This window comes from Lotus japonicus, chromosome 1 (genome assembly GCF_012489685.1).
Source record: "Lotus japonicus ecotype B-129 chromosome 1, LjGifu_v1.2".
Lineage (NCBI taxonomy): Eukaryota > Viridiplantae > Streptophyta > Magnoliopsida > Fabales > Fabaceae > Lotus > Lotus japonicus.
The window spans coordinates 17,008,712-17,032,669 of NC_080041.1; the positions used below are offsets into that span (position 1 = coordinate 17,008,712).

The following is a 23,958-nucleotide window of genomic DNA, read 5'->3' on the forward strand; positions in this document are numbered from 1 at the left end:
TTTTGAAAACTGCAAATAAAAATGCCCTTAAAACTGCAATCAAACATGCCTAAACATCTCAACTTAGAAATTTATCCACCTGTTTAGTAACTCAATTAGGTAATAATGACAAGTTTGATTACTGTTTTGTTAAACTATTTTAAGTATTTAAATGATAAGTTTTTCAGCTGTTTTATTTTTTTTTATTTTTTGGTACATCGGACAAATAAATTGCATCCGCCAGGAACCGATCCCTGGACCTCTCCCTACCCAACCCATATGTCCCTCAGCTCCTACCACTTAAGCTATCCTACGGGGACTTTTTATTTTTTTCTTGATTCAAAAAAAGTTTTTTAAAATATTTTCTAAAAACATTTCTAATGGAATGAGTCTACAGCCAAATTTTCCATTCAGGACACTCAACATCACTGTTTCCCGCTCTCCGCACCTCAACATCATGGCCAACCAAATGATATTATAGGAATTTATTTAAAAGTCGAATAAAGTTTTGACCGCTCTATAGGTTGACTAGTTTTGTAACTATATACCGAATGTTTTCTATTTAGCTTCCTAAATTTTCAAATGTTAACCGGAGGGATGTATAAAATTAGCCACCAATAATTTTGAAAGTGAGACTGAAAGAGAAATTACTCTCGAGAAGCTTGTTCACGATATATTTATATTTATTTTTATCAAAACATGTTCCATTAATCACCTAATCAGAGTGTTTTCTATTCAAAGAACCTGACATAAAAGAGACTTTGACGCTGAAGTTAATGTTTAAGTTTCGTTGGAGATAGGGAGAGAGGGTTACACTGGCTTTCTCCTTGGGGGCGAGGTCGAGGAGTCCTAGGAGACGTCTACATCGTTGCAGGTGCGTTTTCTGGATGGTCGTTAGATTCAGTTGTCGAGCAGTCGTGTCCTTTAGGAGATGAACGATCAGATTGACCCGTTGCTCATGCTTTGCTTTGCTCTACTCTAGTTTTCTCTCCTATGTTTTCAATTAGGATTGTGCATGTTCCGTGTATAAGAGGAGTCTATAGGCGGGAAGAGCTTTTGGGGATGTGTACCCCTCCCTACCTTGATTCTCATGGGCCTATTTCATCTAGGTGTTGATTCTGATAACAGGAGCTACGAGGTTCCCCAAGTGATCAAACCAAGTATTGGGTGCAAGTCGCTTGTGGTTAACCTTTATGTCGGTCATTCCTAGTTGTCGGCTTGGCGATCCTCGACATAGAGGGTTACTCGAATCCTTGTCGGGTGTTGTGGCGTGGTGGGTAACCTTTGGAAGTCTTAATTACGAGGTTCAATTAAGCGTGTGACCGTGTGCGCTACGTCGTGCATGGTATGTCAGATGTTCAGGGCGTAAGTCGGGGGTGGATCTCTACCCTTGTGAGTCGGTGGTGTGTGTCTTCGCCTCGACCATAGAGGGTTAACTCGGATAACACGATTTATATATGCCTGACCTTGAGATTAGGCTGGATGATGGACTTAAGCAAATTAATTTAGTCAATCTATGGATATACACCTGAACAGATTTCTTATCTTATTAAAGGGGAATGTGATTATCAAAATTAAAAAAAATATATTATAATTTAAAAGAATATCTTAAGTGGTAAGAGTTAGGAGGACATACCCATTTGGTATGTTGTATAGTATAAGGCCTGATAGTATAAGATCTGATTGTATTAGGCCTAATAGGATAGGGCCTAATAAAATTTTAATAATATACAGCGTTTGGTCATACATTTATAATTTGGTGCAAACAGCGGTGGTGGTGGTAGTGGTGGTATTTGAAGGTGATGGTGATGGTAGGTATACTGTAGTAGTGGCGGTAGCGACGATGGTGGCAGTGGTGGAGGGTTGTGACGACAGTGGTGGTGAAGGATGGTGGTGGTGGGGGCGGTGGCGTGGAGGGTGGTGGCGGCGATAGTGGTGGTGGGTCACAGTAGTGGCAATAATGATGACGGTATCAATGATGGTGGCACTGGTTGTGGCGACAGTGGCGGTCGTGGTGGTAGCGGTTGTGGTGAAGGGTGGAGGGTGGTGGTGGCGGTGGTGGTGGTGGAGGGTGGTGGTGGTAATGCTAGTGGTGGTAATAACGATGATGGTATCTCAACGACGGTGGCAGTGGTAGAGCATGGTGGTGGTGGCGACGACGGTGGTGGTGGGGGGTGGTGGTAGTGGGGGCGGTGGTGGTGGCAGCGACGGTTGATTGAATATATTCAAGTAGTTTATACATCATACTCTTATAATGTATTATCTATCATCTATATGGTGGATTAAATTATTCATCATTTCAATGTATAAGATTATACAATGCAATGTGAGCACCAAACAATGGATAAGTCCATAATGTATTGTATAAGTTTATACCATCATTTCTAATACGGCGTACCAAACGAACTCATAGGTTGGGAAGGAGAAGATTCAAAGATCAAATTCCTCCCCATGGTGCTTAACATCCCACCCCATGGTGCTTAACATCGCAGCCCCTTGAGGACTTTGTGCTATAAGAAAATAAAGTTTCGCCCTCACTAACAACAATTGTTTTCGGCGTAGTGATAAGCGCTTGATCCAATAGATTTGTGGAGGGGAAATCTATCCGAATAAAAAAATGAATATAATTTACCTTCATTTTTGTTAGAAAAATAAACATTTTACAGAAAGAAATCAAGTATATATATATATATATATACACCTCTATTTTACTACTATTTTAATTTAGTTTTGGTTTCATGCATTGACAATTGAGTACTCCAATTATTTTCTGTAGCTAGTTGGATGCAGCCCGCTTGGAAATTAAAGTAGCATAATCTTCATGGATGAAGAGTAGTTATAAATACGTAGTACTGCCAACTCTGATGAGTTTATAGTCAAATATTCTCTCACTCTTTCCTCCACTATCGTATTAGACTTTTATGGCCCAATGCTGGATTAGGTTGAATATGTTCTATATACCACTTTCAATATTTTTTATATGTATGATTCAATGTCATTTTGGATAATTGGTCACGAGCATTCCAACGAAATGTTCATTGTTTAGTAAATGTTTTAACAGAATTGATATGAAAATTTTAAGTTAAAGAAAGGAATTAGAAGGATTTGACGAGTGCATTTCAAGACAAGTTGGAGCAATTATGTCACTTGAAGAATATTAATCGATATCCACAATGAGTATAAGGAAATATTACACTCGCATTTAATCACATAATAACATTTAATCACATTAAGTTCAAAAAAAAAAACATTTAATCACATTATGTCATATAAGATCAAGCAGTTACATAAATAAAAATAAAATTTTAATGTAGTAGAAATCAATTGAATACATAATGTAAATTAAAAGAGTTTTAAACTAGCAATTGCATCAATTTTCTCATGTCATTAGTTACTTTAATATTTGTAAACTTATTTACACCATATTCAATCACAATCTTCCATTTTCTATTTTAGATATTATTAAATTTAAAATTAATTGTGAGCTAACAAAATAGAGGGATATGATTGAATGATGGTGTAAAACTTATTTAATACAAAGAGATTAATTTCTGTGCACCGACAGTGTAAAATGTTTTACACCATCATTCAATCACAACCTTCCGTTTTCTATTTTAAATCTTATTAAATTCAAAATTAAGTGTGAGCTAACAAAATGGAGGGATGTGATTAAAAGAGATTAATTTCTATGCACTGATGGTGTAAATATTTACACCATCATTCAATCACAACCTTCCGTTTTCTATTTTAATTAGATATTATTAAATTCATAATTAATTGTGAGCTAACAAAATTGAGGGATGTGATTGAATGATGGTGTCAAAAATTTAAAAAAAAATTAACACACCAAACTGCAAGACAACATGCAAATTAAAAAGAATCATAGTTTTGGTGACAGAACGAAATAAAGACATATTCGGAATAGGATGGGACAAAACAGGATAGAATAAGATAATAATGTTTTTTGTTATGATGTGTTTGGTAACTTTAGAACAGAAAGACGATTTTAATTACATATAGATCCTTGCATTTTTAATACTACATCTGTTCCACGAAGATTTTTGTTTAAGGTTATGACACAAAGAGTAAAGTAACAATTATTGATACGAGTATTTGACTAAAATACCCTTATTTATTCTTTTATACCAACAAAAAAACATAAATGGGTCGCGCGACCTGAACGTGTCGGGCGACTAGAAGAGGGAAAGCCGACCAAAACAGGTCTAGCCAACAAAAACTCTAAACCCAACCCTAAACCTGACTTAAAAGGACCAAGCATAATGGGTTGGATTGACCTAAACAGGTCGGGAGACCTAAATGAGTCAAGTCGGCCATAAGGGGTATGACCGAGACCTAAACGAGCCAACATGTTCAGCTTGGCTCAACCATTCAGATTAACCTTGCCGGTTCATGTCATCTTGATCGGTTCACGATAAGTTTAAAAAAGGAATATTTTGTTTATGTTATAAAAATTAATACTTTATTGAAATTAAAAAAATAAAAGAAATTCAATTACGTCATACTTACAATAAAGTATGTTGGAGGAGACATGCAACCGTTTACTGAACGAGTAGCAATATTTGTAAAAAACCCAACAAAATTTACACTCCAAGGAATTCAAATTATTTTATCCAAATAAGAAGATTTTAAAAATTCATTCAATTGAATTATCTAGCATAAAGTTCCTTAAATTTCCTTGATTTTCCATCCAAACGCACACTAAAAATAACTAAATCCAATTCTAAATTTAAATTTAAAATTCCTGGTAAATTATTATATATTTTTTTTATTCTTAACGGATGTCACCATTCATTTGGGATATAACTGCAGGTCTTTCTAGCAAATAATATTTTTTTTTTGTGATTTGAACTTATACTCCGATCTTTACATGAGGCAAGCTTAACTGCTTACCACTCAACACACAACCTTATTGGTAATCATCATATAATTAAATAATGGACTAACATTTATTTGCTAATTAAATATAAAAAGGTTGCCATACTTTTTTTTTTACTTCGGAAAAATAAATTACGTCCGTCAAGGCCTGGATCTTGCTCTTCCAACCCATATATCACCCCACTCTTACCACTTAAATTATCCTACGAGTATGCGGTACCTTTCATTTGATAATAAATTGGGTATTTTGTAGTGTGAACATGCGATAAAAGGAATCAAACTAGTCAAAGTATTTGAGAAACTTAGTATCCAAGTCTGCACAAATCCACCAAACCTCATGACACTACTATTGTTTCTCAACTACGACCTCGAAGCAGATACTGTCTTCATCTCAAAATGATGATAATGATAATAATTCCCAAAAGTAAACGGCGTTTGTTTAAAATTAGTTTGTTAGAGGAACTAAGCAGGTGAAAAGTGTGCCCAAGTCAATTCTAAATCAAGAGATGGAGATAACTCTAACCAATTAGCACTTTATTAATCAGTGATTAGCAGCATATATACATTTTATGATATGCACTTTTGAAGTGAAGTTTGACTTTCTTTTGCACAAGCTCATATTATTGCTTGTTACCTTCTCCTAAGCTAATTATATTTATGCTACCTACAGTAGACAATCGTATATGCAAGAATACCTACTTGCTCCACTTCGCTAACAGCCCACTAGCTTTATTCTTAATACTCATGCATGAATATATATATGTTTCGTCGAGTAGCAATTTAACTCGTTTTAAATTATTTCTTTTTTAGGTTTTCTTATGTACTACTGGAGGGGACTATGCTCACTTCGTTGAGTGCCTTATATTTTCGACCTTTCAACCAATAAAAATTTCTATTTTCAATATATATAAGGGTAGCATATATATATATATATATATATATATATATATATAGAGGATGTATCATGTGAGAAAGATGTTCTTATGTGAGAACATGAGAATAAATCATGACCGTTAGATCTAATCATGAACGGTCCAGATTAAAACATTAAGTCATGTGAGTTTTTAAGAAAGTCACATGACTTTTTTAAGTGATCATGTGAACATTAAATTGTTTTAATCTGGACCGTTCATGATATGATCTAACGGTCATGATTTATTCTCATTTTCTCACATAAGAACATCTTTCTCATATGACACATCCCCTATATATATATATATATATATATATATATATATATATAATTCTCTGGACTTGACTTTCCGATTTTGGGAAATTTTTCTCGGTGAGTTTGGGAAATTTTTCTCAGTGAGAATAAGGATGAAAATGGAAATTCCCTTCATTGCTAGACTTTACATTTTATATGGATTGGGATGAATGGTTGTATTTATGTTTTAAATATCTTATTTAGCTATTTTGTAGACTATTATATGTGATGAATTTCAATTAATCTTATTTGAATTTCATTATATATTATCAAGAACCAATTATATTAGAAATAATAATACAAAATCATTGATCTATTAAATTTGATGTGGTTGTATTGTAATTTTTTATTTATAATTTTACTGCCCAATTTTGTTTTTCTATATTTAATTTTTATGACGTGTTGGGATCCCATGGGAAGCTGGGAAAGAGATGAGACAAACACTCAACCCCCTTGGAATGGTAACAGATATGGGAAGCGGAGACAGGAAGAGGTTTACTGTCTTAGTATTGTCCATATATTAACCTACATCAAGAGCTTAGATCTTCAATTTGAGAAGTCACGACTTAGTTTTATAAAAGCCAGCCAAGTACAACCCATTTCAATCGCTAGTAAAGGATGAAACCTTTACAAGTTCAGTACAAAATGTTTATTGTGAATTAACAACTTATTTTTCTTCATATTAAAGAGCAACCGATAAATTTCATTGTCATAATACAACAAATGTTACCTGAGATACCAACATCTAACACTGCACTCATTCTCTACTCCAAGAATCTATCATGATGATTTTTTACCGTTAAACAAAATGGCAAAGAAAAAATGGCAGAATTGTGAAGCCTCGTGGCCTCTCAAATATGCCTATGCCAAACATGACAACACTAAAATACAAACTCCTCTTCCTCTGCAGTCTCAAGTAATCGATCTCCACTCTCCCTAAGAGAAGCTGCAGTGGAATCATTTATGCCCAACAGATACTGCAAACGAGACAATTTCTCAGGTGTTGGATCACTCTTAAAGTATACAGAGTATAGATCAGAAAGCTCCTCTGGTACTTCCCATGAAAGTTTCTCTGAGGGAACTGCTTTATCACAAGCCAGCAAGTCATTGAGGGAAGAAACCTGCACAAAAGACAAGAAGTCATCACGCTTGACCATCCTGGACACGGATCAAGATCTATTGTCCTCAAATGATGTCTTCATTTCATGTTACACTGATGAAATCTTATCGCGTTTAAAAAATACATGAATGAGGGAATTACAAACTTACATGGTAGTTTTTAATCAACATGTCAATTTTATTGATTGGACACAAAATTTGGACATCATTTAGGGACTGAAGATTTCAATCCCCCTAACATAACCAAAGCTAATAATCTATTTGAACAAGTAAACAGGGAGCTTAGAAGAATACTTACCACTCCGGCACGATTTCTCTGTCTTAATAGTGCCACGGCCTGGATGAGTGAGTTAGAAAGTCTAGTAAGTGCGAGCTCACGGACAACGCCTCTTGCTTTCTCTTTATTAATGTTGAGATCTAATGGAATTTTTTCATATACTTCCTCCTCATCAAACTCTCCAGTACCTGATGAGAAAATATCATCAACAGTTTTCTTGAAGAGGATCTCTCTCAAGTTCTCAGATACCATACTGTCTAAATCAACATTGGCTTCCTTAAGTTCCCTTATCTGCTTTATATTGAGTCTCCCTTGAGATACAGCTGTTTCAATGGCAGCTGCCATTTTTGTAGTGGTTATGCTCTTGATTATTTTTTGGGCGTATTCTTGAGGTAAGCCTACTTGCTTCTGCAGATTATTAAGCTGCTCCACCCTGGCTTTTGTCAACTGTCCATCAGCTAAAATTACCTCAGCTTGTTGCCTAAAAGCTTGCTCAGCTAGACCTCTATGCACTTCCATTATTTCTTTACCACTCAATCCCAGGATCCCACCAAGCTGATTTAGAAGAACATACTCTGAATCATCTTTCTTTGTTGTGATCTGGGCGCCAAATGGAACCCTTGTAACTTCACCAGTTAGACAATAAAGCAAGTATGTCTTGTAGAGATCAGCCCTATCCCTTTCTGGAAGATCATCTTTAAGAGTAATTTCTGTCTGGCCAGGCTTTCCCATCTTAGCTACCAGTTCTTTGTTCGGTCTTATTTTCTCGAGTGTCTGAAGTGAATCCCATTCTTCATCTTCAGTTTCTCTAGTGTCCTCGATAACAGGTTCTTCAGTTGAAACCTCAGCTGACTCCCCTTTAATGTCCTCCACCAATTCAGTTACAACTAAGGTGTTGAAAGCTATCATCTTCTTTAGTTCTCTTGCAGACTCTGTACGATTTCCTGCTGCCCGTGAACGTTTTATGTAAGTAACAAATATCTTTCTTACCTGCAACGTGACAAAAACAGCATAGCAAAATTTAAGCCTATTCAAATCCTCTTAAATGAGCATCAATTTCCTGACAAATGGATGCTTACCGCCTTCCCTGCTATCGACATAGCAGTCTCCCTGGAAAGTCGTAAGCCATGCGCAGCTTTTCTTACAGCTAGCTTGACATCTGCATCATATCCATCAACCCCTGATGCAATTGCCTCCTTGACAGTCTATCAAAGAAGTAACATTGAATTAGTAATAACTCAATATCTGGCAGAGATAGAAACATACATTACAGCACAATAAAAAGAATAACCCTTTTTCTTCAAATATCAATGTGAACAACGAAAAGTTTTAGATTTAGTTGACACTTGTAGGACAGTTTCTTGATTGTACTATAGATACAGATCTAAAATGCGAAGAGGCTAACTTCAAAATTTCAATGAATTAATAATTCTAAATAACATATATCTAGAAATTCTTAGGACACTATGAGGATCTAAAATGCAAAGGGGAATAACTTTAAGAAGTCTCACGAATGATCTAAAATGCAAAAAGGAATAACAAAGAAGTTTCACGAATTCCAGACTAACAATTCCAAACAATATATATATATATATATATATATATATATATATATATCTAGAAATTCTTGTTGACAGTACGACAGCATAGCTATCTTAAGTATAAAAGAGAAAATGCTAGAGATATTCAGGATATACATCTACGTGGTACCAGTAAATGAAAATATTATCATCAAATCAATATGTAACTTCTCATTCATCTAATATTCAATTCATCCAATATTCAGATAGAAAGTAGAATGGGTTTGGCAAAAAGAAAGAAGAATCTTCAAAGCTAAAAATCCTGAAACAAAAAATCAATGTTCAGAAACAAAAATGCCTCGAAGAAAACCCCGATCTGTCTCCTACAAACAATAAACCACTCTACTTGTCATGTTGGCAATCACAGTGGCCAGCATCACAAACGTGACAAAGTCATATCATCAGGTTCTCACTATTCAGGCGTGTATTGTATTTTTGAATAGCAGAAAATATGTAATTTGACACTCGTTGAATGACCAAAAGAATAACAGGAGAAAAAGAAATGTTATTACCTTTTCAAACAAACTGCCACAGATATCTGCATGAGCTGCCTCAACAATCTGTTGAGGCACACAGAGCATTACACGCAGCCTCAACAAAGCAGCAACATTCTCGTCACTGAGCTCTCCATCAGCTACATATTGCTGAAGCTTTTGCCGATAGATTTCTTAAAACAATGCACTACAGTTAGATTGTGTTATAATGAACTGAATATAAAACAGGAAGAAAATAACAATCATATCATATAAGAATTTAACCACATCCATGTCTAAGAAAGCAGATGCATAATTGAATATATCATTACAAGTTTACAGCCTAAAGATTAAGAATCAGACAAATATACACTTCCAGAACAAAAAGTATCAATTAGTCCAGACCTTAAGGTAAAATTCCAACTAACTATAAACATTTCAAGTTTTACCTTCATGAAGTTCACTGGCCTTCGTTGGATCAAAATGCAGTTCATCACATAGATTTTGAAGGAACGCTGCTTTGCTATCTGCCATTTCTAATTCACCGCCTGAAACAGCCTGTGAAAGTCGTTTGCGATATACCTTTGATGTAACATCGAGTGAAATAGCTTCTGCTTCACGTTTACCCAGTCCAAATATATTTCTTAACTGATTTAGCCCAGCAAGCTGAAATGAATAATAAATATATTAAAATAGTTTTTTATATAGTAAGTGTTCAGACATTTCAAGTTTTATTTCTTATATCATTTAACATGGTGGATATCATGGTTTTCAGCAGATTGTTGTTTGTCTTAACCTACCTCAGAAAAACACCAACTCAAACTCAACTATAAAATATCTTAGTTTATTGAAAGAAGGCAGGTTAGCAAGTCCATCTTTATATTTAAAAGTTAAGGTCATTTACCTTAGAATCTTCTATGCGCCCACCAGACAAAGCATCCGAAACATATGCTCTGTAAAGGAGTTTCAAGTCCTCCATCTTTCTATCACCATCATACTCACCACCTATGACAACATTAAATTCCAATTAACTTTGCGGGTTCAGATAATAGCTAAAAAAGAACCCAAAACAATAATAAAATAGAAGTAGAAACAGAAATTCAGTAAGGACTTGCCTACTAAAGAAACTGGACCTACTCCACGGGCGAATCGATCTACATCTGGATGATTCTTAAATGAGATGAGTAAATTATTAAATGCCAATACCCTATCAAGCTCCTCAACTGCTTGCTTAACTCCAGTACTGAAAAACTTAGAGTTGATTAGAAGGGGCAAAATATTCATTTCCAAAATATTGAAAATAAACAGTAACACTAAGGAAAAGCATAACCAGAATACAATATTTAACATGACCATGATCCATCTTCTGCAACATTAACATGCTAGGCAGGCTCAATTATTCATAAAACCCAAAGTGATCCTTGAAAATAATATTTGAGGTGAGAAAAACTATGAATCTTACACTGATCTTGTGCGAGATTTAAGCTCACCAAGTGCCACTGAAATATTTACTTCAACCAATTTCCTTGTGTGCCCTCTAAATAAGTTCTCAGCAAGCTTCAAATAAAAATTTCCTTTGGATCAATAAATAGATTATACTACAGAAAGGAATTCTCATATGGCAAGAAAAAGGGGTGTAAACAAGAGAGGGAGTTAAAAGTTATGAAAGAAGAAATGAGGAAACTGCACCTCATCAGAAAGACGACATAAACGCTGAGCTTCTCTAAGTGTAACAAGTTGTTCTGCATCAATATCTGGCAATAAATTATTCGTTAGCAATTAAGGAAGCAAACCCCATTAACAATTTCTATACATTGCTCTATCACCGAATTTGAAAATTTGGACAACAGTAATTCGAGAGGATCACAGAAAACTGTAGCACATAGGATGAATCCAACCAGAACTTTTAACTTTTTTACGAGATAAATGATGCACAATTAACTGAGTATATGTGACAATCATTTCTCCACTAATAAACATTGGAACTTTAAAGGTGTGATCAATTATCTTCCAATTAATAATTGAGATTTAAATTAGTAAAATCATGACAGCTTGACATGAGGACAAAGGATGAACTAGTTGAGAACTTGAGTAACATTAAGAGGCCTAAATGCATTACTGATTATACAATTACCTCTGCCAACTGATTTCAGCTTGGAAGCATACAATCGCTGGGCATTATCACGCACAGCTACCTCAATCTGGTAAATAGAGTATTGTCAACTGGTCAAATGAAAAGTAATGAAAAAACCAAGACTGAAAGAGATGACAATGATTCAATGAAGACATATTGAAATAATTAAGAAATGAAACCACATCCATGTTAGTAAGTAACTAACAATTCATACAGCAAATTAGCTCTTCCTTTCCAGGCAAATATATATATGTACAGTTATACAACTACGCTCCTAAATAGCCTAATTACACATCATAAACAAAATTCACATTGCACGGGCAAACATACCCAATTGACAAATAAGAAATAAATACCTGGGAATCAGTGACCTTGAAGACACGCTTCCAAGGTAGAAGGAAAGATGATGCGTCCCCGAATACAAGATTAGACACATATATCAACTTTTGGAACGCCTGCACTGGAGACACTAGCAATGGTCAAGCTCCAAGTATTTACTATTTACATAAAGCCCTGAAGGCATTGCCATTTTAGAGTAAAGATAATATTACAAAACAACTGACTTACCCGGCGTTGCTCAATATCATCCTCACGAACTTCCAGCCTTTGCCTGAAAATCTTCCTACCAATCTGGGATAGTCAACAAGCACAAACCAGTCAGAAAACAGACTACTTTCACTCCTCACAACAACATTCAAAGGAATAAGCACACAACTAAGACAAAAACTACCTCCATATGCATATTAGCCGCATCTGGGTCATCAATTCCTAAAGAATTTTTGAAGCTCACGATCCTATCAACCTCGTCGCCTCTAAGATCCTCCCCGGCAGGAGGAAACACAGAAGACACAAACCTACACAACAAGTCAAAATGCAACTAAATCATTCAATGCAGAAATTAAACAGCAAATCATCACAACCCATTATCACAAAATGCTAACAGACAACTCCGACCAAAAAAAAATAATAAATTTTAGGCTCACTCGGCGTATATATCACAAATCTCAGCTTTAAATGCCTCATCTTGCTTGTTCACACCATACCTGAAAAAAATTAACCAATTCAAAATCAACCATTCCATTACAACAACAACAAAACCTCACAAAAAAATCAAATACTAGAAATTGAAATGAAACTTACTTGCTGGCAATGGCATCAATGTCTTCCTTCTTCAACTTAGAAGGGTCATCAACCCCAGCAACATAGTTATGCAAATTCACAGCTGCAACCTGCGGAGCAGTCGCGTTCAGAGCGTAAGCAGCAGCACCGCCAGCAGCTCCGAGAGCCACGGCGCCACCGAGAGCAGCGTTGCGGCTGCCGCCGAACCGGGACCCTAATCCGTATCCAGCTGCGACAGCGCCGGCAACGATTACAGCAGAGGCGGCGAGCCTGGCCGGCGGCGAGAGCTTGTCAACAAATACCTCAATTCCGTTGAGGTCCCGAGGTGGCCGCCGCTGCGGCGGCGGAGGAGGTGGAGCGTCGGAGGAGGAGCAGCGAGGGAGGGAGACTCTGAAACGACGGCGTTGGGTGCGGAAGGGTGAGGGAGGAGGGAGTAGAAGGGAAGGGTGGGTGTGAGAAGGGGTGAGGGTGGACGGGTTCATGGTTCCCTGTGAAACGACGTCGTTGGATAGGTTCAGAGTTTGCAGAGTGTAGAGTGTTGGAGTGTGATGATATAGGGTTTAACGAAGAGGAAGAGGAAGAGGATAGAGAGAGAAGGTAAGAAAGGTTGGAATTGGTGAGAAGATAACATCATAAATAACATCGTTGAATTGGAGGGGTGCTAAAGGAATATTCAGAACTTGAAGGGGGGGTTTTGAAATTAAAATAGAATATGTGGGTACAAAATTAATATGATCAAATTCAGCATCTATTGTTGTTGTTGCATGTACTAAAAGTATTCTTCTTGATTAGAGGAATGTGCATTGTCGGTGTAAATTTTATGTACATAGACCAAGAAAATTTGGGGCGGCTCTCGGTTCTTGAGCATGTTGGGAGAGGAGATTAGACGGCAGTTGAAAATTGGTAGTTCATATCTTGCTTCTATTGTTAGGGAATGTTGCTTCCTTGCTAGTTGTCACTTTGTACACCGATGGAGAAACTTATCATACTTTACTATGAAGAATTTACTTCACTTGAAATTAAATCATCTCACAAATTTCTACATGTCAAAACCATGTTGAGAAATTATAGTGCAACTTTTATGTTGGCTTTCCCTATAAGTTCTTTAGCCCATCAACATGGCCTTACCACATACCCTGGATCGATGATGATTAATGCCCCTGCACTATCACCATACACCTTGCATCGATGCATCGCACACCTTTCATCAATATTGACCAATATGTGTGTGTTACATGGACAATTACATGTTCGCCTTGTGTAATCCTGACTGCATCAACTCCTCCAGACTCCAGTCAACCTTTTCATCATGGCACCGCTGCATACCACATACTTCTTTTATGACGTGGAAGACCAGACAGTGCTCAACCACAAAGCTACTAAGAATGTGTTCCACCTCACGAGAAGCTCCACAAACTGTCACCATGGCCAAACTATCAGCTCTGATACTATTATTGAGAAACCAGAGAAATCAAAAGCAAGAATGCAATCAACATAAAAGAGTGTAATGTGAAAAACTAATAAACAAGAGAAAAACCATGATGTGACAGTTGTTACATAGACTTAACTCTTAACCACTTCATGACTTTAGTACGCTCACTTTAAAAAAATAAATGTTTAACTACATCTCACAATATTCTAAAACAAAATAACATAAGAGAAAAAAAAAAACATACACATAATTTAAAGTGTTTCCTAATGCTGGTGCATCTTCAAACAAGGAATAGGTAAATATAAAATTTGCTTTGGCATCCTCTTCTTCAACGTGCTAGACAATGTGTCATTATTTCAAAAACTTAATTAACCTTTTTTTCATTTACCATATTCAGTGATGTAGAACTTATTCAACCATTACAATCAAACTCAACACTCTTTAACTTTTGTCAATTCCTCTTGAAAGGAAAATAAACACTCCTATTTTATAATTTTCTTCTCGTAAGATTCACTTTGTGAGAAAGTATGCTCGAATACTTATTTTATACAAAATTTATTTTGGTCAAAGAGTTTTAAAATTCATGTACATTCCAATTTTCTTATCCAATCACATCATATATAATATGCAATATTTTTCTTTATTCTCTTTAATTTTCATTGTTGGAAGCATTGTGTGAATGTACACAGATCATTTTATTTGAAAGTAATGTGCATAGATCATTACTCAAACAAAAATTATAGTATGAAACTTTGTCATTCGATAAAAAGATATTAACGTGTTACCAAGATGGATTTCATTAGTGCGTCTTTGGATCAAGTGAGGTGTGAAAGCAACATTATCCTTATTATAATTGATAGTCATAATTGATTTTCGTAAAGTTAGTTTTCATAAAATTGATTATGTTAAAAGTGACTTGAAGTGAAGTGATCTATATTTAAATATATTTGTAAAAAAAGTTTGTTGCGTGTTGTGAAATTCACAAAATACTCTTCTATCTAAAATACTAAAAAATATCAATATTTTCCAATGTTCTGAAAATCGGACCGGATCGGTCGGTCAGACCGGTTCAACCGAGAACCGGACCATTGGCTGGTTCGGTCAGGGTAATTAAACTGGGGATTAATGAACCGGTCTCTGGACCAGTGAATCGGGCTAAACCGACCGGTCAACCGGTCTAAACCGGCTGGTCAACGGTTTGAGAAAAAAATATTTTTAGAATAAATTTTGTCCTCACTATAGGTTGAACCTAGGACCTTGGAGTTCCAAAAAGGTTTGTATACCACTAGGCCACAAGTTCTATTGGGATAAATTATGGGTATTTTTATATTTATAATAAGTACATAGTGATTGAGGAAACAAATCTTACATTCAAGGCACATATTTAAGTTAAGTAACAATTTTTAATAATATATGCATATTACTTAACATATATTTGTTTTTATTTATCAAACGTTAATATATATATTTTATATTTTATTTTATTTATTTATTATTATATAGAAGAAAAATAAGTTTACAAGTATGTACATATTAATGACATAAACTAAGTAATAATTTGAGTAAATTTGTAATATTATATTTCTTTTATTTTTATATTTAATAAAAATTATTTTATTATAATTAATCAATAAGCTATTCATTATTCACTAAAATAACATATATTATCTATATTAATATATATGTAATGTATTATTTATATAACTACGGTCGAATCCCGGTTTGACCTCGGTTGGACCTTTGAACCTTGAACCTGTGCCTCGACCGATTTGATGACCGGTCCGGTTTTCAGAACATTAATATTTTCATCTAAAATAAATTTTACAGAATTGATTATGGGATTCCGAACACCAAAGCAAACATACTGGTAAAAATAAAAACAAAATTCCCTTAAAAGAAGAAAAAAGAAAAACAATAGAAATCAAATTTCACTTGACATAATCTGCTATGAACTGTGAAGACAGTGAAGTCAAGAGTGAACATGGCTATTTCATCTCTGCGAGTCACACTGTTTCCTTTGCTCAAGAAAGCTCCATATACAATAACACCCGCTATTGGAAGGAGAAAAACATGGGGACGGTTCCATTGCTGTTCATGCTCCTCTTCTCCTGACTCATGGCAACCACTTCGTAAGAAAAAGGTTGTCATGCGTGTCGCCTATGTTGGCACCAACTACCGAGGTCCCATTTCTCACCTACATATGCTGTTCTTGTTGTTGCTGATACCCATTTGTTTCTCATGTGTTTTTTTGTTGCAATTTTTTTCATTCAGGTCTCCAATGGCAACGAGATGAAGAACATGAAGAACACCCACTTTCCAGTATGTTACTTTGTGCTTGTTGTTAGTGGTAGCTGGTCTATATTTGTTATGGATTAAGGAGATTGAAGAAAACCAGTTTGGCTAATGATTTTTATTTTGAGTCTAAGGTGTTTGATGAAATGCACTAGATGTAGTGAGCATGAAAAATCATTTGACAAATAGTTGAAAAGAAAAAAGTTTCTTTGAAAATTTAATAAAAAGGTTGTAACTTTGAAATATTTAGCTATTTTGTGAGTGGTAAACTCGAAATTAAGTAGAAAGACATCACATAATCATGGAGGGATGCAAAGTGATTGGTTCCATGGCTGATAGACAAGTTGATATGGTAAAAGCAACATAAAGTGACAAAAGTTAAGAAATTTACAAAAAGATAAATACATTTGAGGAGGCCCTCGCTCCCTTAGATTGGTCGCTGCACATAAGTTTGCATAACTATAAAATAAATACTCTGTTGTCCATGCATTTGTGAGTAATAATAATATATGTAATCTGTTCCGTTGGTATAATGGAGAGTGCAAACGTGATGCGATCTTCCTTGATTGTTTGATATACTGTTGCTAACTTATAATGATTTATAAAATGTAGCTATTGAGAAAGAACTTGAAACTGCCATATATAAAGCCGGTGGCATCCTTGATAGTAATTTAGGGGATCTGCAGAAAATTGGATGGGCCAGAAGCAGCCGAACTGACAAAGGAGTAATTCATGATTCTATAGTTTTAATTTACAATACTTTCTATTCTGTTTTTGGTACATATGCAGCCAGGATATGATTGCTTATGTCATTCTATATCATGTTATATATATTAGGTTCACTCTCTTGCAACAATGATATCCTTTAAAATGGAAATCCCAGAAAACACTTGGGTTGGAGATCCTTATGGCTTTGCCCTTGCAAGTTATGTTAATTCTCATCTTCCGTGTGACATCAAAGTTTTAAGCATTTTGCCTTCACAAAGGTAAGGTTTGGAACCAAGTATGTTGTTCGTATTCACAACATAAAGTAAACTTTGAAATAATAATATACTGCTTGATAGTCTTCTGAATTTCTATAGCTCTTTTGTCCTGCTCTCTTATTATATGATTTTGTCTCTTCAACTCAGGAGCTTTGATCCCAGAATGGAATGCATTTTGAGGAAGTATTCCTACCTCCTCCCAGCTGAAATTATTGGTATTCAAAGCCACTCTAGCAATGATGAAATTGATGACCACATATCAGAGTTCAATGATATTCTTAATGCATTTGAGGTATGATATTCAAGTCCCTATTTTTCCTCCTTATCTCATCTCATTGCATTTATTTTGGACACTGAAGTTTGAATTGATTATTGAAACTCCGCTACAATTTTTTTCTCCCCTGATGTAGGTTAATTTCTTATAGTTCTGGCACTTACATGTTTTATGTATCACATTCTTGTGAAATGACTAAAGGTCAGCATAGAAGCATGCAACATAAACTGGATGTTGACTGGTTCTTCTTCTTGTAGTTATCAGATTTAGTACTTAATTTTTGTTGTTGGGCCTTCTATGCTGAATGACTGTATTTCTTAAAGGAAGGCTAGAAATTTTAGATTTATGAATAAATTTGGCCCTGGTTTACTGATTTTTTGTGTTCTTTCTCTGATGATTATGGACATAGCTAGCTGGAGCATATTAGAATTCATGAATCATGATGTTAGATGTTATTGATTTTCATAGGGGGTACATCCTTTCCATAATTATACTGCTAGGTCCCAGTACAGAAAACCTTTTCAGCGTAGGAAGTCACCAACAAAGAGTGGCACATCAACAAGAGAGATTTTTGCATCCTATGAGTCAGAATATGAGGATAGTGATGGGGAAGAAGATTTTAAAATGAATGGTGCATTTACGGAAAATGTAGTGTCCCAAGACCAAAAGTCTTCGGAAAACTGTGATTTTGGTGAACCTGTCATTGCCATGAGCAATACGAATGGAAATGGTATACCTGATCAAGACTCTAGATTGATTGTTCGTGCAAAATGGTTGTATGAAGTTGATGAATCAGACAGATTAAGTTCTTCCCATTTCAGAAAAGTTTTTAAATGTTCTTGTGGGAAACTGGAAAGATCACTGGGATATAATCACATAGAGCTCTCCATAGAGGGAGAGTCCTTCATGTTTCATCAGGTATTTCTTTTCTTCCATGTTATTCTTCTTTAAATTTTTTATCCTCAGAGAATACATTACTCTAGGATTAAAGTGCATACAAACGCTCGAATAGACACTAGGTTGCTTATTTTTTTGGTAAATTTTTTATTCATTAAATTTCAGGCAAACTAATCCCCCCCCCCCCCGGACCCAAATTCCAAACAATTTATCTCTCCAATATATATCAAATCATGTTGATTTTATTTTCCTTCGTGGAAACTTCAATCTCTGTATTTGAGGACTTAATTTGAATGTTCATATTGTGACAACTGGATCTGATTATTGGTTTGACAATAAAAGCCTTTATTTTATAGTTCTAGACATTTCCTAGTCTGTCAACACATAGATTAGGGGCATATTTAGAAGTTCTTTTACAATTGGTTATGATGCTAGAATTAATTATGGGGAGAAGCTGATGTGAGTAGAGAATTGATTTTGAGGAGAGAGAAATTGATCCAACATTTTATAGGTCCTTCATCAAAAGTCTTTTTGCTTCTGGAGATGAATTAAATTTGGTTAAATTTGTTTTTCTGCTTAGTCCCACAAGGATCATGATTTGTCATTTTACACTCACCAGATACGAAAAATGATTGGGACTGCTGTAGCAGTAAAACGCAAGTTACTACCAAAAGATATTATCGTGCTGTCACTGTCAAAGTTCTCACGTATTATTCTACCCATTGCACCATCAGAAGTTCTAATATTAAGGGGAAACCGCTTCTCAATAAGAATGCGAAATGTGACAAGGCCTGAGATGCGGAAAATGGTTGAATCAAAAGAAGTCAATAAGGCCGTTGATGATTTTTACACATCAGTTATGTTACCTCAAGTATCAAACTTTCTGGATCCATTGAGATCTCCCTGGAAAGAGTGGATTGAGAAATTGGATGCTCACACAAGCATACAAGATGATCAGTTGGATGAGGTCAGAAAGGCTTGGAATTCATGGAAAGAAAATACTGAAAATACAACCTCTGCTCATCTGTGATAAGATATGTGAAGGAATGAATGGTGAAGATTTCTATTCTTACTCTTTCGTTAGTTTCTTCTGAGTTTGGTCACTTGACATGCCTTAGCTAAGTTTCCAGTGGCTTGCATCTACAATTTTATTTATTTTTTAATTCTGCACTTCCCAAATGTATTGGAATTCATTCTACTATTTGCTCTGATTTTACTTCCTAACATGAATAAATTTTGTGATCAGTTTTTTCTCCTTACCTTATCCGTGGAGCAAAGCACATAATAGTTAGTGAATTTATCATAATTGATGTCCATTTTGAAGATGTAAATTCTAATAAAGCATAGCACATCGATGATTATTCTGAAAATAGCAATCAGCTTCAGAAGTTTCCAATAGGTGGAAGTAGAATCATGGGGAGAAAGTCTAAACCTAGAGGAATTCTACCTGCAAAACTAGCCAAACACATCTTGCACAGAAAGCAAAGGGAAGATGGAAAAAGGTAAGCAAGAATCAATCAGTTGTTCTTCCTCAAGGTGAAGTAGATCCAGATAACATGTTGAATAATGAAATTGAAAATTTTGATATTTGAAGAAAGCAACTGATCTTGGCGGCAGAAGTGAACTATATGGTTTTGAACTCTGAAGGGCATCAGATATGGGAGTTGGGTAAATCTTTGGGATTATTCTTGGATGGAAAGGACGATGAGACCAGCGAACTTATAAGAAAATTGCTACATCATTGAAATCATTAATTGAATCGGTTTATCATGAAATCGAAGCTGAATTTGTTGATTCATACATTATGTGTCTGTTGTTCAGTCTTTGGAATTTTATCAAACTACAGGTTGCAGGAAAGTTGAAGGTTTTCAGAAGTTTTTGGCACATCCACAACAAAGTAGAGAGCTGATTTCAGATTAAAGTAATAAAGTACCATATGCTTGGCGCGGCGTGACTATTTGCTTTCAATCTTGTGTTGAATTACATACGATTCGTCGATATAAGGATGATGCTTTGTCCTTCAATGAGGTTGAAGCATGTTGGTTTCTTAATGTTTTGATTGAAAACGGTGTCTATGTGGTTAGATTGCTGGAACATACTTGCGGTTTGTTATAAAATGGTTCATGAATATTTTGTTGGATGGGAAGTTAGTTTAATCATTACTTGGAGCTAAAGTTCAATTACTGAGGTAATTTTTACCATCTGGGAAGAATTTTCTATATTTACCAGCAGCAATATCAGGTATCAACTGGAGATATTAATATTATTACAATAAAAGAAATTCCAAGCCATTATGATTCCATTTTATTTCACCAATCAAAATATAGCCTAAGAACACAATGACATATGACCATGGTTATTTGATCCCAGGAAAAAGAAGTTTATAACAAATAGATACAAGATACGCATGAAATTGTCTTAAGTTCTTGATGTATTGTCAGTCACTCTTTACGGGCGTGAACCAGGGCCGCCAATTGGTGGAGGCGGGGACTGAACTGGTTGATCCCTGAAGCGGCCAGCTGGTGGAGGAGGAGTTGGCGGATTCATTCTGCAAAAGAAGCAAACCATCTCATTTAAAACTCGCAGTGTTTAAATACAGCCTAGCTAGCTAGTTAGTTATATGGTTAATAAAGAGTTACCTGCCAGCAATTGAAGGATGGATGAGAAGCATTGCAAGGAAGAATAAACATTGAAGAAACCAAAAAAGTTTCATATTTATTTGTTGTCTTTGCAGATAAGAAATTAAACTGTATTGAGGCAATTCAAGGAAGCATAAGAGTGTACAATGAATGATTTGAGTTTCTTGTATTATATATATATATATATATTAATTGATTAACAAAAATTAAAAAACAATAAATCCAAAATTAAATTCCCCGTGCAAGGCACGGGTTAAAAACTAGTATATATATATATGTGTGTTCACAGACAGTTTTTATGTATAGGGCAATAATCTTATAAAATAAGAAAGTCATTTAATTTTTGCGCAAATGGTGGCGTGAGTTGTTATTGTGTATTGTCTTGCATAATACAAGGTCGTTGCTACTCAGTCAATAGAGAGGGAAACCGCGTTATAATTTTCAAAAGCAGTTCCTTTGAACATGAGTAATGTATCTTCTTATCACGAGCAACCTTGTTCACACTTCACACCCTAAATTTCTACAACTTGCTCCTTTGATCTACACCACAATACTTATCTCAGTCAAGTTGATCAACCTGGTTTCCTGCTTGGAAATTTGGATCACTCTCTTTATGTACAAATTTGCTATGGTTACTTAATTTGAATGTTTGCCTTGTAACAACAGGGAAAGTCATATTACTATCCTTATGATCAATCAAGCCTCCATTTTCTTATTTTTACATTTCAGAGTTTGTCAGTCAACCCATTATTTAGGCCATGCACCATCATTTTTCTTTTTTTCTTTTAGCGAGATGAATTAAATGGGTAAAAATGTATTACACTTCTTTATCCTTTAAGCAAGTGTTGAGATTTGAATAGCGGTGTCCAAGGATTGAGTTGGTTCAGGTTTGAAGTAGAATAAAAACGAACAAACCAATTTTAGTTGGTTTGGTTAGATTTTTTAAAGTTTGGTTCGAATTTTCAAAATATATTAAAAAAATTCAAACCTAACCGATCCGATTAATCTTCAATTAGTTTGAAATTCACGCCATCGGGTTGGTACATAAAAATTAAATCATTATTTTTTTGAAAATTATACTTGTATATATAATATCATATTTCCGTATAAAATTAATCACTGTGTTAACCTCCTTGCTCGCCGGGGACACTCAACGACGGATGTTGAGTTTGACTCCACTCATGTTCCTCCCTCTCTTTTACCTCTTCTTAGAGATGATGTAATAGGAGTGACCTTCCCCGGGATGGTTCACTAGTTCTTTGTTGTTGTTTTGGGCTTTGCCCCCACTTATTATCAACAAAAAAAAAGAGTGCATGGTTCTTCAATAACTTTAGGCAATAATAATTTATTTTATTGTTGCATATCACTTTTAATTTATATTAACTTTTTTTCTTTCAAAAAAGAAAACTTTTTTACAATTTTTTTTGATTTTTTTTTTTTACGATTTAATCTTTACGAAACTTATTGGTCCTTTTATGTAAAATACAATGATAGAATAAGATAATAATATAGCCAAAGACACTTGATAATAACCAGAAGAATGAATTAAAAAAATATATAAAAATAAAAAAGAGATTTAAATAATAAATTTCAAGAGACATAAATACAAAAATTATGGTCCCGTTTCGAAATCTAGCTTAATTAAGTGCTTATGATCATAAGTGCTTATTCATAAGCTATTTTAAAATATTTTATTGAAATAAATTGAAAATAAGCTATATAGAAGCATAAGCTCTTTTTCATAAGCTATCCTGAATAGCTTATGAAAATAAGCTCAAAACAACTAATGGTAGGTCATAAGCTGTTTTCATAAGCTCTCTCAAACATTGGAATAAGAGCTTATGCTATCAGATAGGCTCAAATAAGCTCTTCCAAACAGGGCCTAAGTATAAGTAATTGGTTCATCTGAGAGCCGAGTTGATTATAATTAGTTTGGTTTGTTTTTTTTCTTCCCTTTGATCACCAATCTCCACGGGGGAAAGGGGTCCCACGTGATAGTTTGATATAATGTAAACCAATTAACCAAATATATTTCAACCAATCACATTATTTTGGTTTAGATCATCGAGTTCATCCATCAATATTCGAAACCGATGAATACTCTTAGATTCGATTCTCAACTTTTGCGAACTCATTTACCAACCTCTGACTACTTAGTGCGCTTAGAGAGAGGTCAAGACTATACATTGATACAATTTTTATTTTTCACCAACAAAAAATTCGTGAATTCCATTCTCCTCACATAATTTAGTGAACTTTGAATTGGTGAACTACTCAGTCTTATTATCTGACCTCAGATACTTAATTTTTCTGCATGTTTGGTTCTTTACCTCTGTCTTCCACATTTTGAACTTGACAAAGACTTCAAATATAGACCCAAACATTGTGAGAAAAAATCATCAGTAAAGTAAAAAAAAAAATACATGGAACTATCAATGGAGGGCTTTCTTGTAGGTTCCCCATACATTTGAATGCCCATAGTATAGGTTTCCCTTGGTTTTTCCCCTTGATCTTGAAAACAACACGACATTGCTTCCCAAGTACACAATATTTGCACAAATACATCTTGAAACTACGAACTCCCTTCAATAAATTCTTCTTATGAAGTTCCATCATCCCACGCTTACTGAGATGACCTAAGTACATGTGCCACAGTT

General features: G+C 35.0%; 2 protein-coding genes across 2 annotated transcripts; one reads left to right on the forward strand and one right to left on the reverse strand.

The window, feature by feature from the left end:
* Positions 1-6,730: 6,730 nt before the first annotated feature.
* LOC130733897 (protein TIC110, chloroplastic) lies at positions 6,731-13,398 on the reverse strand. Its single transcript, XM_057586181.1, has 15 exons — positions 12,806-13,398; positions 12,649-12,708; positions 12,396-12,519; positions 12,233-12,295; positions 12,022-12,120; positions 11,666-11,732; positions 11,221-11,285; positions 10,994-11,088; positions 10,647-10,774; positions 10,436-10,536; positions 9,981-10,197; positions 9,571-9,725; positions 8,558-8,683; positions 7,500-8,468; positions 6,731-7,203 (listed from the first exon to the last, which is right to left on the reverse strand). Exons 1-15 carry the CDS (start codon positions 13,264-13,266, stop codon positions 6,964-6,966), a joined length of 2,970 nt encoding a protein of 989 aa, XP_057442164.1. The 5' UTR covers positions 13,267-13,398; the 3' UTR covers positions 6,731-6,963.
* A 2,731-nt stretch (positions 13,399-16,129) lies between these two features.
* On the forward strand, positions 16,130-20,821 carry LOC130733898 (putative tRNA pseudouridine synthase). The gene is made up of 7 exons (XM_057586182.1): positions 16,130-16,396; positions 16,488-16,535; positions 17,121-17,233; positions 17,346-17,494; positions 17,639-17,783; positions 18,234-18,683; positions 19,282-20,821. The coding sequence occupies exons 1-7, from the start codon at positions 16,198-16,200 to the stop codon at positions 19,690-19,692; spliced, it is 1,515 nt and encodes a 504-aa protein (XP_057442165.1). The 5' UTR covers positions 16,130-16,197; the 3' UTR covers positions 19,693-20,821.
* The last annotated feature ends 3,137 nt before the right edge of the window (positions 20,822-23,958 follow it).